The sequence below is a fragment of the Micromys minutus genome, assembly GCF_963924665.1.
Source record: "Micromys minutus genome assembly, chromosome: 11".
NCBI classification, from domain to species: Eukaryota; Metazoa; Chordata; class Mammalia; order Rodentia; family Muridae; genus Micromys; species Micromys minutus.
Genome location: NC_137980.1, coordinates 59,477,958 through 59,491,179, shown reverse-complemented (window position 1 = coordinate 59,491,179; position 13,222 = coordinate 59,477,958). Strand labels below are relative to the sequence as shown.

The following is a 13,222-nucleotide window of genomic DNA, read 5'->3' as shown; positions in this document are numbered from 1 at the left end:
TATGGGAGTCAAATCTGTGCTTCTCTGGGACAATGTATGACCAGCATCAAGGTGAAATCTTGGAAGCACTTCTTCAGGATCAGGCCTACAGAAGCTGCTCCAGAGAGCTAAGGCTGCATCTCAAGCGACAGCCAAACTTGGTAATGTGTATGATGGTACTGGTTTTGTTGGCATGAACAGCAAAATTGAAGAAGTCATGAGAAGAAACTCAGGCTTTGTACCATGTGATAGGATTAGAATCTCTGAAAAAAGGATAGGAAAGGCTATTGTGAAAGTGTATCCTCAGTTGCTGTAGAGACCCCAACATAGTGAAGATGCCGGGTGAGATGACCACCAAGGATAGTGGCAGATGTGAAGTAGCGTCATCCTGAGCCAACCAGACAAGTTATGTGTGCCACATACGGCAAAACTGGAGAAGTGCGATTGCCCAAGTTTTTCGAAGCCCAGAAGAACGTGAGTGATTCCATATACTGGACATGGGTACACACTACTGGTTCTTGTTTTACTTTAATCTGTAAATATGCCCTAGCCCTTCCTTTGAAATAGAGTAAAGGTTTCTTCATCTTGTCTCAGCTGAAGAAGCCCTCCACAGAAGATGGTGAGACCCTGTTGCTGAAGACACAACACACTTTGGTTGCTGGACATAGAAAATTCCAGAAAAACTGGAATTGACCTGAAACTTCCTTGCTGCTGGCTTTTATAGGGCTGAAAGGTATCATGTAGGCCATTTAGGAAGAAATGTAGTTAATGGCATTATGCCCAATATTGAATGCTACAATACAGGTCTTCCAAGCAAAATGTACCCATGGGTACAATAGAGGCATAAGATGTAGGGGGTAATCAAGTGCTTGAGGCCTGCTCCACTGGAATAAACTCATACTTAGGTCCATAAACCTGCACAAAAGCCTATGGCTGTGAGATCACAGGTCATAGGAAGAAACTGACTTCTTTTTGCTTTGCTAAATGGACTGTTAAGTTGTTCTCTATGTTTATATCCACAGATCCAACTACTCTATACTCTAGTCTTTTCCAAAAAAGCCTTCTGCAGTAACAGTTAATGAAAAAAACAAACAAACAAACAAACAAACAAACCTAACAACCTAACAAACTGTAAAGTACTAAGAATAAATTATAGTAAGTACTCATTCCTAAATATCTGTATTATCCCACCCCTCTTCAAAACTAGAGATAATCACTGAAGAGAAGTTAAAAGGCATCTGAGAGCAGGGGCTGGGTATGGTGCTTGTGAACTGCTGTCTTCTGGTATGACTTAGCGACTGCACGAGGGAACCCACTGCACACTTACTGTTACCTGCACAAGACAAAGCTAACAACATCAGTCAACATTCCAACAGGTTGCCCTAGAAAGAAGAGATCATGAAGAGACCTGCTGGGAAGTACTAGGGTCGGGGTGGATCAGGAGTAGATATAATCAAAATACATTGTATACACATGTGAAGTTGTCAAATAATAAATAAAACATATTCCAAAAAAGTTTTTAGAGATTAGAGAGATAGTCAGCAGTTAAGAATACACACTACTCTTTCAGGAGCCTAGTTCAGTTCCCAGCACCCACACTGGGAGACTCACTAATACCTCAAATCCCATCCCCTGGAGAGAGCCAGTGGCTCTGGCCATCTCAAGCCATGCATTCATGTACATGAGAGACATACTCATACACATAACTTAAAAATAATAAAAATCAATCTTTAAAAGCTACTTTAAAAAAAAAAAAAATCACCTCATCGTAGTTAGTATCATTCAGATCTTCATCATCATCGTCAGCAGCCTGATTTTTCTTCATCTGGTCCCCCACAGTTCTCTTCCCGGGTGGGGCATGCCGATCGTCCACAGGATCATTTGCATCCCGAGCAGGCCCAATGTCTGATCGGGTGGTGAAGCCAGTGGCACTAGAGGAAGCCCAGACATCGTTATTTAAGTGACCCTGATCCTATGCTCTCTTTTGATCATCTAGTAACATCTCCTCACACTTCTGGGGACCTCAGAGATTCTAGTGCCAATGAACTAGATGCTTATACATCCCTGGTCTTTGCCTGCTAAACTTTTAGCCTATAATGAGTAGGTCAGATACAGTTTCTCTTCATCCATTTCTCCTCCACTGTACAGGCCTCCAGAAATCTGAGTCTCTCCAGTTCTCACCTCACATTTCCAACTGTCTGTTGAGCATGAGCTCTCCACTCACCCAGGCCCAAACTGAGCTTCCTCTTTTATGCACTCAGCCGCAGTTAAAATGGTCAGTCACTGACAGACACTCCCTATCAAGCACTGTCTATCCTGTCTGCCTGCCACAATACTCCTGACAGAGCACCAGGAGCATGGCTGGAAGTCCAGTTACTATTCCTGCCTCCAGCCACTCCTGCTTCAGTCTGCCAGGTGATTCTTTTCAAAACGTAGCTCAGAGAACTACGGGAGCTGTTGCAGGATATTTAATCAAACTGTGAACCCCGAGACTGTGTTATTTACATTTTTAGTTGTGGTATATCTCAGCCTTAGCACACACCTTTAATCCAAGAGCTTTCTGCTTGAATACTGTTAACAGAAGTATTATTAATAATAATGATTAATAATAATAATAATAAAGTCAACCATAGGTCAAGAGAGATAAAGATAGGGGGATGGGGATGGGGATGGGAGGGGGGGAGGGATAACATCTCAAATGTAAATACAGAGTATCAAAAAAAAATAAAAAGAACCCAGATGTCCTTCAACAAAGGAATGGATACAGAAATGTGGTACATATACACAATGGAGTACTACTCAGCTATTAAAAACTATGAGTTCATGAAATTCCTAGGCAAGTGGATGGAATTTGAAGCTATCATCCTGAGTGATGTAACCAGTCACAAAAGAGCACTCATGGTATACACTCAATTATAAGCAGATACTACCCCCTTTCAAAGCTAGGAATACCCAAGAATCCATCCACAGAACTTATGAAGCTCAAATAAAAGGTCAAATAGAGGAGCAATGATTGAAGAAAAGATCTACAGAGACCACCCCATATGCAGCCACCAAACCCAAGCACTATTGCTGATGCTAAGAAGAGTTTACTGGCAGGAACGAGATATGGATGTCTCCTCAGAGGCTCTGCCAGAGTCATATAGATACAGATGGGGATGCTTGCAGCTAAACATCCCTGAACACGGGGACCCCAATGAAAGAGCTAGAGAAAGGACTGGAAGAGCTGAAAGGCTTGCAACTTCATGAGAAGAACAACATCATCATTAGCTAAGGCACTGAGGTGGAGAAGATGATTGGGAGAGGGAGCACCTTCATGGAAGCAAGTTGAGGGGAAGAAAGGAGGGGAGTGAGGGGGAAAGGTATAACATTTGAAATGTAAATACAGAGATATCCAATAAATTTGAGGAAAAAAAAGAAAGAGAAAGAGAGAGAGATAAAGATTACACTTCATGAAGAAAGGCCTCCTGAGGGGGCTGGAGAAATGGCCCAGTGGTTAAGAGCACTGACTGCTCTTCCAGAGGTCCTGAGTTCAATTCCCAGCAACCACATGGTGGCTCACAACCATCTGTAATGAGATCTGATGCCCTTTTCTGGTGTGTCTGAAGACAACTACAGTGTGTACTCATATAAATAAATAAATAAATAAATAGATAGACAGGTTAGAATAAACAGGATAAATAAAAGCTAGTCGGAAAACAAGCCAAAGCTTATGGCCTAGGCATTCATTAATAAGTAGTTAATCTTAGAGTCTAACTACTGGGAATTAAGTGGCCGGGATTAAAAATCCTTTTTACAAGTGGCAGTCTTTATGTAGTCCCAATTCAATTAAAAATTAAAGCTGATGTTGGGGTTGAAATGTGGATCTCTCTATAAATCTAGCAAATGCTTGTTAAAAGAAAATTCAAAATCTCCTGATATCTAAAGAGCCACCTGGCATGGTACAGGAAAACAACAAGCAAGGGACTATTCTACTGTCACTAATCTCAATCTTTTGGTTTCCATTTGACTCTCTAAAATGTTTCTTTTATTTTTTAAAAAGATCTATTTATGCTATATAAGTACACTGTAGCTGTACTTATATAGACACTTATATAGCTGTACAGACACCAGAAGAGGGCATCAAATTCCATTACAGATGGCTCTGAGCCACCATGTGGTTGCTGGAATTTGAACTCTGGACCTCTGGAAGAGCAAGTCGGTGCTCTTATCCACTGAGCCATCTCTCCAGCCCCTCTAAAATGTTTCTTAAATATATTATCTTCCAAAACTACAGAATATTGTGTATATAATATATATATATACACACACACACATACACACACACACACATATGAGTCTGAAGCAGATAACCAGGAACAAAGTTTGTGTACCTGATAAATTGAATATGCTGAATATGGCATTTTAAATGTTTGAGTTTGCTACAATAAACTGTGGCCATCCTAACAACTTTTGAGGTCTCCAAGAAGATGGAGCCCTGCAAGTGAATCCCCTTAGACTGTGGTAATGCTAACCACTGAATGAAACTGCCCCATGTCTCTTCTACCACCAGGTTCTGTGCAAACAGTGGACACCTTTGGGTTCACTGCGGTGTTCTACCTAGCCAGGATTACCACTAAGCTGACAAACACCACCCAAATATCAGCTTTGGGACTACAAACTGCTTAGGACATTCAAATGGCTGAGTTCATATGAGTCTGAAACAAACATTTTACAGAACTTTGAACTCAAAATACTTAATCCTAAGATTGCCAAATACAACCAAGCTGGACACTGGAAAGCTTAGCAGAAATAGCTTCATTATTGTAAATAGTTTTGCTGCATTACAGTTAAAACCTTTCTTTTTAATTTAAGCAAAAAGGGGGAAATGTTGCAGGATATTTGTCACACTGTGAACTGGATTATGTTATTTACTGAAAAAACCCGTTTCTCATTGTGGTGTAGCTCAGCCTTAGCACATGTTTAAGCCAAGAGCTTTCTCACTGAATAGTGTAAACAGGATTAAATAAAGTCAACCATTGGTCAAGAAGCAGAGCAAGCAACCAATTGACAGGAAGTGAATATAGGATTATTAAGAAAAAAAAAAAAAAAAAAAAAAGCAGGGGGCTGGAGAGATGGCTTAGCAGTTAAGAGCACTGACTATTCTTCCAGAGGTCCTGAGTTCAGTTCCCAACAACCACTTGGTGGCTCACAACCATCTGTAATGGGATCCAATGCCTTCTTCTGGTGTGTCTGAAGGGAGCTACAGTGTACTCACATACATAAAATAAAGTTTAAAAAAATATTAAAAATATATATAGAGAGAGTAAGAGGGAGCCAGGAGGGCAGATAGGGTGATGCACAGGAAGTGGAAAGGAAGAACATTCAGTTTGAAAGGTTTTTTTTGAGAAGGCAAGAGAGGGGAAGATTCCTTTTCGGATACTGGCTGGTAAGGAGGAAGGTAAGCTGAGTGCTTTTTCTGGCTCTCTGACCTAGCAGGCCTTCACCCCAGCATCTGGCTCCTGATTCTTCATTGGTAAAATCAAACAATTGAGATATTGTTTAAAAAAAACAAAACAGGGAACTCCATCCCAATGCTAAAGTCCCTGTGATCTCCTTCGGCTCCATTCTTCTTGCAATTCCCACTATTCTGGACTCTTGTTTTCTCCTGGCCTCACTGGGCCTGACATTGTTCTTTTGTATTTATTTTTATTTATGTGTATGTGTGTGAGGTATGTATTTATAAATACCATATGCATGCAGTTGCCTGTGGAGGGTATCAGATCCCCTGAAACTGGAGTTACAAGCAAGTTGAAGAATCAAACTCAAGTCCTTTACAAAAGCAGCAAGTGCTCTTAACTGCTAAGGTATCTCTCTAATCTCTTTTATATATATTTTTAAAGAGGTTGGGCAAGATGTTGGACTCAAACCCAGGGCCTTGTGGCTTGGTACTGCTCAACTACACCTACTCCCAAATCTGACATTTCAAAATCCCCTTTGTAAACCTGACCAAAATGCCACACTGCTGAATATACCTTGATTTCTATTCTCCTTCTTCTGTTTGTTTATACAAACACTGACCTTGTCTGATGAACTACAGTTCTTCTAAAAATGGCTGTGAATGCCTCCCTTCTATTATCATTACCAAGGAAGATTTATGTTTCCCTAATCAAACAAATACAACAAATACTATTCATTTACCCAACACCTTATGATTAGCGGCATAGCTATCTCTGTCCAGAGGGCTGAGAACTTGAACAGGTGGCCTATAGCCACACATCCTAGACTAAAAGGATGCTTAAGGGAAGAAAGGTATAGCACACTCTTACTGTATACATCAGAGACTCAACTGCTTCTTACAGCCGACTTACTTCAGACACCAAAACCCTGTGTAGTTAATCCCACAGTCATATCTTAGGGTGGCAGTCAGACCTCATAAGCCTACTTATTTTGACAAATACATACATACATACACACACACACATATAACATAAATACCCACTCTGTCGGGAAGGCATTATGTCAAATTACCTAGTTGTGGCAGTGAATGATAATCTTGTTTTTTTTTTTTTTTAAGACAAGGTTTAAGTAATTCCAGCTGTCCTGGATCTCGCTATGTAGCACTGGCTGTCTTTGAATTCGCTCTGTAGACGAGTCTGGTCTCTGACTTAAAAACGAAGGCCTCTTCCCCACGCCCCAAACCATCCCACACCCCGCAACAATGCTGGGATTAGAGACGTGCACCACTAGCTAGCTCCGGACCCTTTTGGTTTTTGTTTTGTTTTGAGATGCGATCTATGTAGCCCTAGTCCAGAATCGTTCTCAAATCGGCCAAGAGCGAGCTGTAGCCACCCTACCCCGGGCAAGCTCTGCTCACTGCCTTACCCACGGCCCAGCCCCGGTACGTAGCCCAGCGGCGCAGGCATGCCCAGAAACGGCTTCTTCTTCTTGTTCATGGCGGTGGTGTTGGCCGAAACAGAGAAAAGCAGAGGAGCAAGTACTCGGCAGAAGGCTCAGAGTCTTCCCGGTGTCGCAGCTGGAAGAGATGCAGCCACTACGTCACCGGCGCACCGGAAGTAGAGACAGCGGTCGCGGAAAGTTCCGCCCACCCACAGCCTCGGGCGGAAGTCAAAGATATGGGTTTGCAAAGTGTTTCCGGTCAAGGCACTGTGGTGTTTTTGCTGCGGGAAAACGCGCGTGCGCGTGAAGCTGTTTGATGTAGCGGTACAGGGTTATTGCCATTACAATAGCGATACGATTGTCCTGCCAGCCGAGACGCGCAGCATGAGTCCTGTTAAGGAGCGTTCCAATGCAAGCATAGCTGCGAAGCCGCTTAGTTCAGCCACCATAATCACTTCCGACTTGCCTTACTGTACTGAGCCGTATTCGGTCGCCAAAGGTCCAGACTGGGCGCTCATCCCCCGCGCGCCTTCGGACAACAAGTGTATAGTGCGCTCAACAGTGTGTGGGCCAGCGTCACAGGCTTGGGAGTGACCGTGTGCCCAGTGGCTTGGGTGGACTCACACCCCCCCTATTTTGCACAGATACTTTCTGCCTGTGTGCATGCAGAAACACAATGCCAGCCCACCTGTTGTGTAACAATAGCCTCAGGTCATGAATTAGGCTGTACAGAGCATTAACCCCAAGCTATAAAAAGCTGCTCTACCTGAAGAAACAGTATGCCAGGGGGATGCCAGTTAAACCTTAAAAATAGCTGTAACTTTCTGGTAGCTATTGTGTGTGTGTGTGTGTGTGTGTGTGTGTGTGTGTGTGTGAGAGAGAGAGAGAGAGAGAGAGAGAGAGAGAGGGAGAGAGAGAGAGAGACAGCCTTTTTAGGTTGGCCCTCAGTGTTTCAATAAGGCAGTCCTTAGCCCGTTGAGACAGAGTCTGCCTCTAAGCCTCACTTCTCTTACATCTTTCCTGGGGAGAGTACCAAGCTCTTCTGTAGGCAGGAAAAACTGCAAATTGTGCAGCCTGGACTCTGTACTGAAACAGACAACCAGGCTTCTGCATCCAATGCCTTTTGGTGAGGTACTAAAAACAGACTTGGCTCCCTAGACAGGTTTTTAGGGAGGAACAGGATTGAGGCTGTGAACACTGAACCGCAGGGAACAACCTCACTGAGGGGCTCCACAGAGATGTGTAGTATGGGCTGAAGTTAAAGCAAAGTGGCCTGCAAGTGAGGGTAAGCAACTGCTCCAACAAAGAATGAGCTAGTAGCTGACTCAGACAGAGCCACAAAGTGAATGGAGCCTGGAGATTCGTAGGGAAGAACAGGAGGAAGGATTGTGGTCCTGAAGGGAATAAGAAACTCCACAGGACGACCAGAACAATCAACTAACCTGGACCCTTGGGACTCTCAGTCTTGAACCACCAAGGAACATACACCAGCTGAACTTAGGCCTCCTAATTTATATGTACCAGATGTGTGGCTTGACCTTCATATGGGTCCTGAACAACTGGGGGGGAGGGGCTATCTCTAGACATGGGATATGTTCTACTAACTGTGCTACCTTGTCTGGCATTAGTGGGAGAGGCTGTATCTAGCCTCGCAGAGTCTTGGGGGGGAGAGGGTCCCAGGGGCCCCACTCGCCCAGAGGTGAAGAAGAGGGAAAAAAGGATTGAAGGGAGGGGTGGCCACGAGGGGGACAGTGAGCAGGATGTAAAGTGAATAAGTAAAAGAAATTAAATTAATAATCTCATATATATGTATGTATTATGTAAATAAAGAACGAGCTAGTGGGGCTGGAAATATAGCTTGGTAGTTAAGAGAATTTCTCGTTCTTGCAGAGGACACGGGCTCACTTATGTGGCAGCTCACAAGTGTCCATAGCCAGTGCCAGGTGGTCCAATGTCTCCTTCTGGACACCAGGTACGTGTGTAGTGCACAGATACACACTAAGGCAAAACATAAAATTGTAAAAAGAAATGGGCAAATTAGGACACATAGGTATTTGGGAGAGAATGATCTGGACCTTGGTCAGACTAAATAGGTAAAAGCCCACAGGTGTGATTACCCACCACCACCACCAGACCCTGGGGAACCTCTCTTGCCAACTGCAAAGGCCCTCCAGCGGGTTGCAAGAGAGGCTGGTCCACGGTGTCCTACCCAGGTGCGCAAGGACGCCTTTTGCTCTGGCAGACATCCTCAGCTTACGCAGCCCGGCGCGCCGCCGATACACCTCCGAGCTCCCGGAGCGCGCCTCGCGCCCAGGGCTGGGCGGCAGGTGCTTTGCCGCGCAGACTCCCCGGCCGCGGGGACCGGCTCGGGCTCGGCCGGCTCCGGAGGGTGGGGAAGCGGTGCGCGTTCCCACTGGCCACACTGGCTGCCTGGTGCTCCGCGAGGGGCGTGTGCCCGAGCCGCGCATCCGCGGGCTCCATGTTCACCGAGCTGCGGTCAAAGCTGAGCCCCCCGCGAGCTCGCGCCGGGGCTGTGCGTAGTGGCTTCGGGGAGCGCCCGGATGTGGACGGTGAGCTGGGATGAACCCAGGCGCAGGAATATCGTGAGCGGCGGGCTGAGAGCGGGAAGGGTCCTGAGGCCCAAGGAGAGCACGGGGGCTAGACTCAAAGGGTTTCCGGGGGCGGCCACTGCCGGGAGGAAGTCTATTTTACTGGAGTCCAAGGGCCTTTGTCCAGCATTATGGGGCGGGAGCGCGGCGGTTAGTCTCCGGCCTTAATTTGAACTGGGGATGACTGGCAGGGGCTTCTTCACCGAGATGACACCACACTCTGGTTACTCTTACTTCACATAGAGAAAACCCTCTCCAAGCCCTAACGTTGGGATTGAGAGGAGGCAAAGGTGTATAATTCTGAGATTGGGGCTGGGGACAACAGACTCTTGCCCAGTGCAGGGAGGAAATAGGCGGGGCCTGGGCGGCCTTGACAGGTGCGGTTATAGCTAGGACGTCGGACTGGTTTCCCCCTAGGAGGAGCTTTCTAGCCCTAGCCCAGGGAAGGCCCTGCAAAGCCCTCAGACTACAGTACCTATTTCCTGGACCTCGCTCGCTCGCTTATGGTACAACAGGCTACCTCAGAATAGTGGCCACACACTTCTTAAGCTTACCTTTTTTCTCCTGTTGACTTGGAGGTACCACATAGAGCTATTTATTCAAATACAGTACTTATGAATGCTTTCGGTGCATGAAAACATTGGTCATCTCCAGACACATGTCAGTAGTGATTCCAATAAATGACCCTAAAATTAACTTAGCAAATGCAATGATTTAGTGGGAGAAGGACTGTGCTAACTAGCCCTTGCCTACCTGACACTCTATTCACACTAGTTGTCCTGGGGTAGGCCCTGCAGAAGCCACACAGAAAGGAAATCAAGCATGTGTCTGACAAGTTCTTCTTGTCAGCTTTCCCACAGTTCAAACTTTTTGTCAGTGAGTCATAGTTAGAGACTATTAAAATCTGTGCACACCCTGGTCCTGTATGTCAGGTAGGAGGCTTGCCTGTCAGCCCAGGGCAAGGGTAAATTAAAGCAAGTCAGGGCAGCCCTGGAGATAGCTTGCTCTCCTGGCCCTGCTATGGCAAGGGTCATCCTCCAATCTAATCACCCTTGGGGCCAGAGTGTGGGTTATCAGCTGATAAAGGGAAAGGCATGTCCAGTTTATCTTCTGAAAGAAGTTCCCAAGACAACTCTTGCCAAAAAAGGGGGGGAAAATGTTTTGGTCTTGGGAGCTCAAGATTCCCCCTACAGGAAAAATGATTGCTCCCCCTCATTGGTAGAGAGATTTGATTGTCAGGGAGCTGAGTCACAGGGGAGGAGCTTGCCCCTGACCACTCTGTTGCACATCCCTGCATACAGCCTCTGCCCATTTCAGCTTCTGCCAGAACCTCCTAGAGCACACAGTATCAGCTGAGAACATACCCTGCCACCTGCCTCGGACACCAGGCACCAGCCTCACGTGGCATGACTCCCGCAGCCAGAGGGCATCCAGCAGCAGGCCCATCAAGCTCCTGCAACAGCCGGGCTCGGATACCCCCCAGGTGCCCGCCTCTCCCACCTAAATCTTGCCCTCAGTTTTATTACCCTCATTGTACTGACTTTACCTCCCACCTGCAGGCCCGGCTCTACTCCGATCACTATGGCTTGTACCATACAAGCCCTTCACTGGGTGGCCTGACAAGGCCAGTGGTCTTGTGGAGCCAGCAGGACGTTTGCAAGTGGCTCAAGAAACATTGTCCTCACAACTACCTCGTCTACGTCGAGGCCTTCTCCCAGCATGCCATCACTGGTATGGGTCATGGGTTAAGGAGGAGCCTCATCTTCGTCTGCACCCTCCTCCCCCTCCTCTCCCTCTCTCTGTGTCTGTCTGTCTGTCTGCCTGCCCGCCTACCTCTCCTATTCTCTGTCCTGTCTTTTGATGCTTCTCTGATTGGCCTCTATCTTTTAATCAATCTTGTCTTTCCTTCTACCTTTCTTCTTCTCTGGATCTCTGCTCCACGTTCATGGTCTTTGGTGGGTTGTTTTTTGCTTGTTTGTTTTATCCTAATGGAGAGAGCCTTATGCTTGGCCTCTGTTTGCCTTACTGCCTTCTTCCTTCTCTCTTTCTAGGCCGAGCTCTGCTTCGACTGAATGCAGATAAGCTGCAGAGAATGGGGTTGACCCAAGAGGCTCAGAGGCAGGAGGTGCTGCAGCAGGTGCTCCACCTGCAGGTTCGTGAGGAGGGGCGGAGCCTGCAACTGCTCAGCCAAGGTTAGTATCAGGGACCTAGATTACCAGGGATGGGGGAGGGATTAGGCTGAGGGTGTAGGATGACTATTCTTGACACAAAAGAGTGGCTGGGGGCATCTAGTAAGGACAATCCTTGGGTGCACCAAGAATCAACTTTTCCTCCTATGTATCCTACAGCTTCCTTCGGAAACATGTCCTAGCTGCTGCCTATACTTGGACCCCAGACCCCAACACTGTGACCAGAGCCCACAGCCAAGAATGAGTCAGAACTGGCCCTACAGCCCCTCTGGATCCTGCAGGATACCCTAGTGGCTAAACTTAGGCCAGTGATCAGGGAGGAGCAAGACTTCCACCTCCAGGTGCCTCTGGACACTACAGGTTCTGCCCTGTGGCTGGGTGGGTGGTTGCTGCCTGCTTATAGACCCTTCTTCTGAGATCCAAGCCCAGGTCCATCCCCTGGTGCTGCTGGCAGCAAACAGGGTAGCTGCCTGGAACTAGAGTGGGCTTTGAATGTCCGCAGACTCCCAGGGAGTCTGTTTATTTATGCTCCCTCCAACATGTGACCATCCCCCATCTGAGTCATGAGTCTTCCCCTTAAGTCTTAGTCTGTGTCTTTCCCAGCCACCTCCAGATCAGCCACGCAGTGGAACCAGCTGGCTATCCATACTCATGGTTGTCAGTTCAGCTAGGCATCATGCCATGCACTTCACTTAGTGATTATGAAACATCAGCATACCTTATCCACTCATTAGACGTGAATTTGAGAGGGGTCCAAGATGCTCAAGCTACAAGCCAGTGTGTGGCACAGAGTCCAGGTCAGGTGACTCTGTGCACAGCCCACCAGCTCAGCAGCATTCTCAATCTTACCTTTGAAGAAGTCATGCTTTTAAACAGCTTCCCTATTCCCTGGCTCCTAGAGGCCATATTGAAGAAGTGTGTGTTTGTATGTATGTGTCTGTCTGTCTTTGTGTGTGTGTTCATGTGCTACTTTTCCCAAGAAAACCAACCTGTTCTCAACCGAGAAAATCTAGGGTAGTTCTTTCATGTGTCACTAGACACCTGGACAATCCCTCCTTGGATATCTGGGGGCTCTTGCTGCCAGGAAGGAGGACAATGAGGATGTCCCTGATAGCTCACTCTCACTCTGCCCTCTACCAACTTTCCCGGGGACTCTAAAATCTCAGGGACAGTTGAGGCTCAGCCTCCAGTCCCCTCTGTGTGCCAAGAGCTGGCCTCGATTCAAGGTTGCTCATTACAGTTAATTTGGGCCATTGGCCTGGCATCTTCCATCCTGTATGCCCTGCATCTATGCAGGGGCTCCCTTATTTGTGTTTGCCTGCCTTTAGAATCCCCCAGTCCTGGTGCCTGCAACCAGAGGGCCCCTCCCTGATCCCCCTCTCTCTCTCCTCTGTCTTTTCTTCCCTGTGCTCCTGTCCTGTCTTCCTTGGTTTTTGGTCACTTTTTTATACTCTGACCAAAAAAAAAAAAAAACAGAAATAAATTTGGTTCTCAAATGCCATCAGTGTTGGATGTCTGGGGAGCAAAGGGGTGCCTAAGACAGTGCCTACAGATAGAACCGCTAGA

At 46.7% G+C, this 13,222-nt stretch overlaps 2 protein-coding genes across 2 annotated transcripts in view; one reads left to right on the top strand and one right to left on the bottom strand.

The window, feature by feature from the left end:
• Positions 1-6,979, bottom strand: part of PRPF6 (pre-mRNA processing factor 6) — a 41,914-nt gene extending 34,935 nt beyond the window's left edge. The window contains exons 1-2 of the mRNA XM_080925506.1: positions 6,844-6,979; positions 1,742-1,910 (exon numbers count right to left, since the gene is read on the bottom strand). Coding sequence (XP_080781632.1) covers positions 1,742-1,910; positions 6,844-6,914 — 240 coding nt within the window. The 5' untranslated portion in view covers positions 6,915-6,979. The remainder of the gene's footprint in view (positions 1-1,741; positions 1,911-6,843) is intronic.
• Positions 6,980-9,210: 2,231 nt separating this feature from the next.
• Positions 9,211-13,072, top strand: SAMD10 (sterile alpha motif domain containing 10). The gene is made up of 5 exons (XM_080925610.1): positions 9,211-9,428; positions 10,769-10,950; positions 11,027-11,198; positions 11,519-11,659; positions 11,816-13,072. The coding sequence occupies exons 1-5, from the start codon at positions 9,338-9,340 to the stop codon at positions 11,836-11,838; spliced, it is 609 nt and encodes a 202-aa protein (XP_080781736.1). The 5' UTR covers positions 9,211-9,337; the 3' UTR covers positions 11,839-13,072.
• Positions 13,073-13,222: the final 150 nt, after the last annotated feature.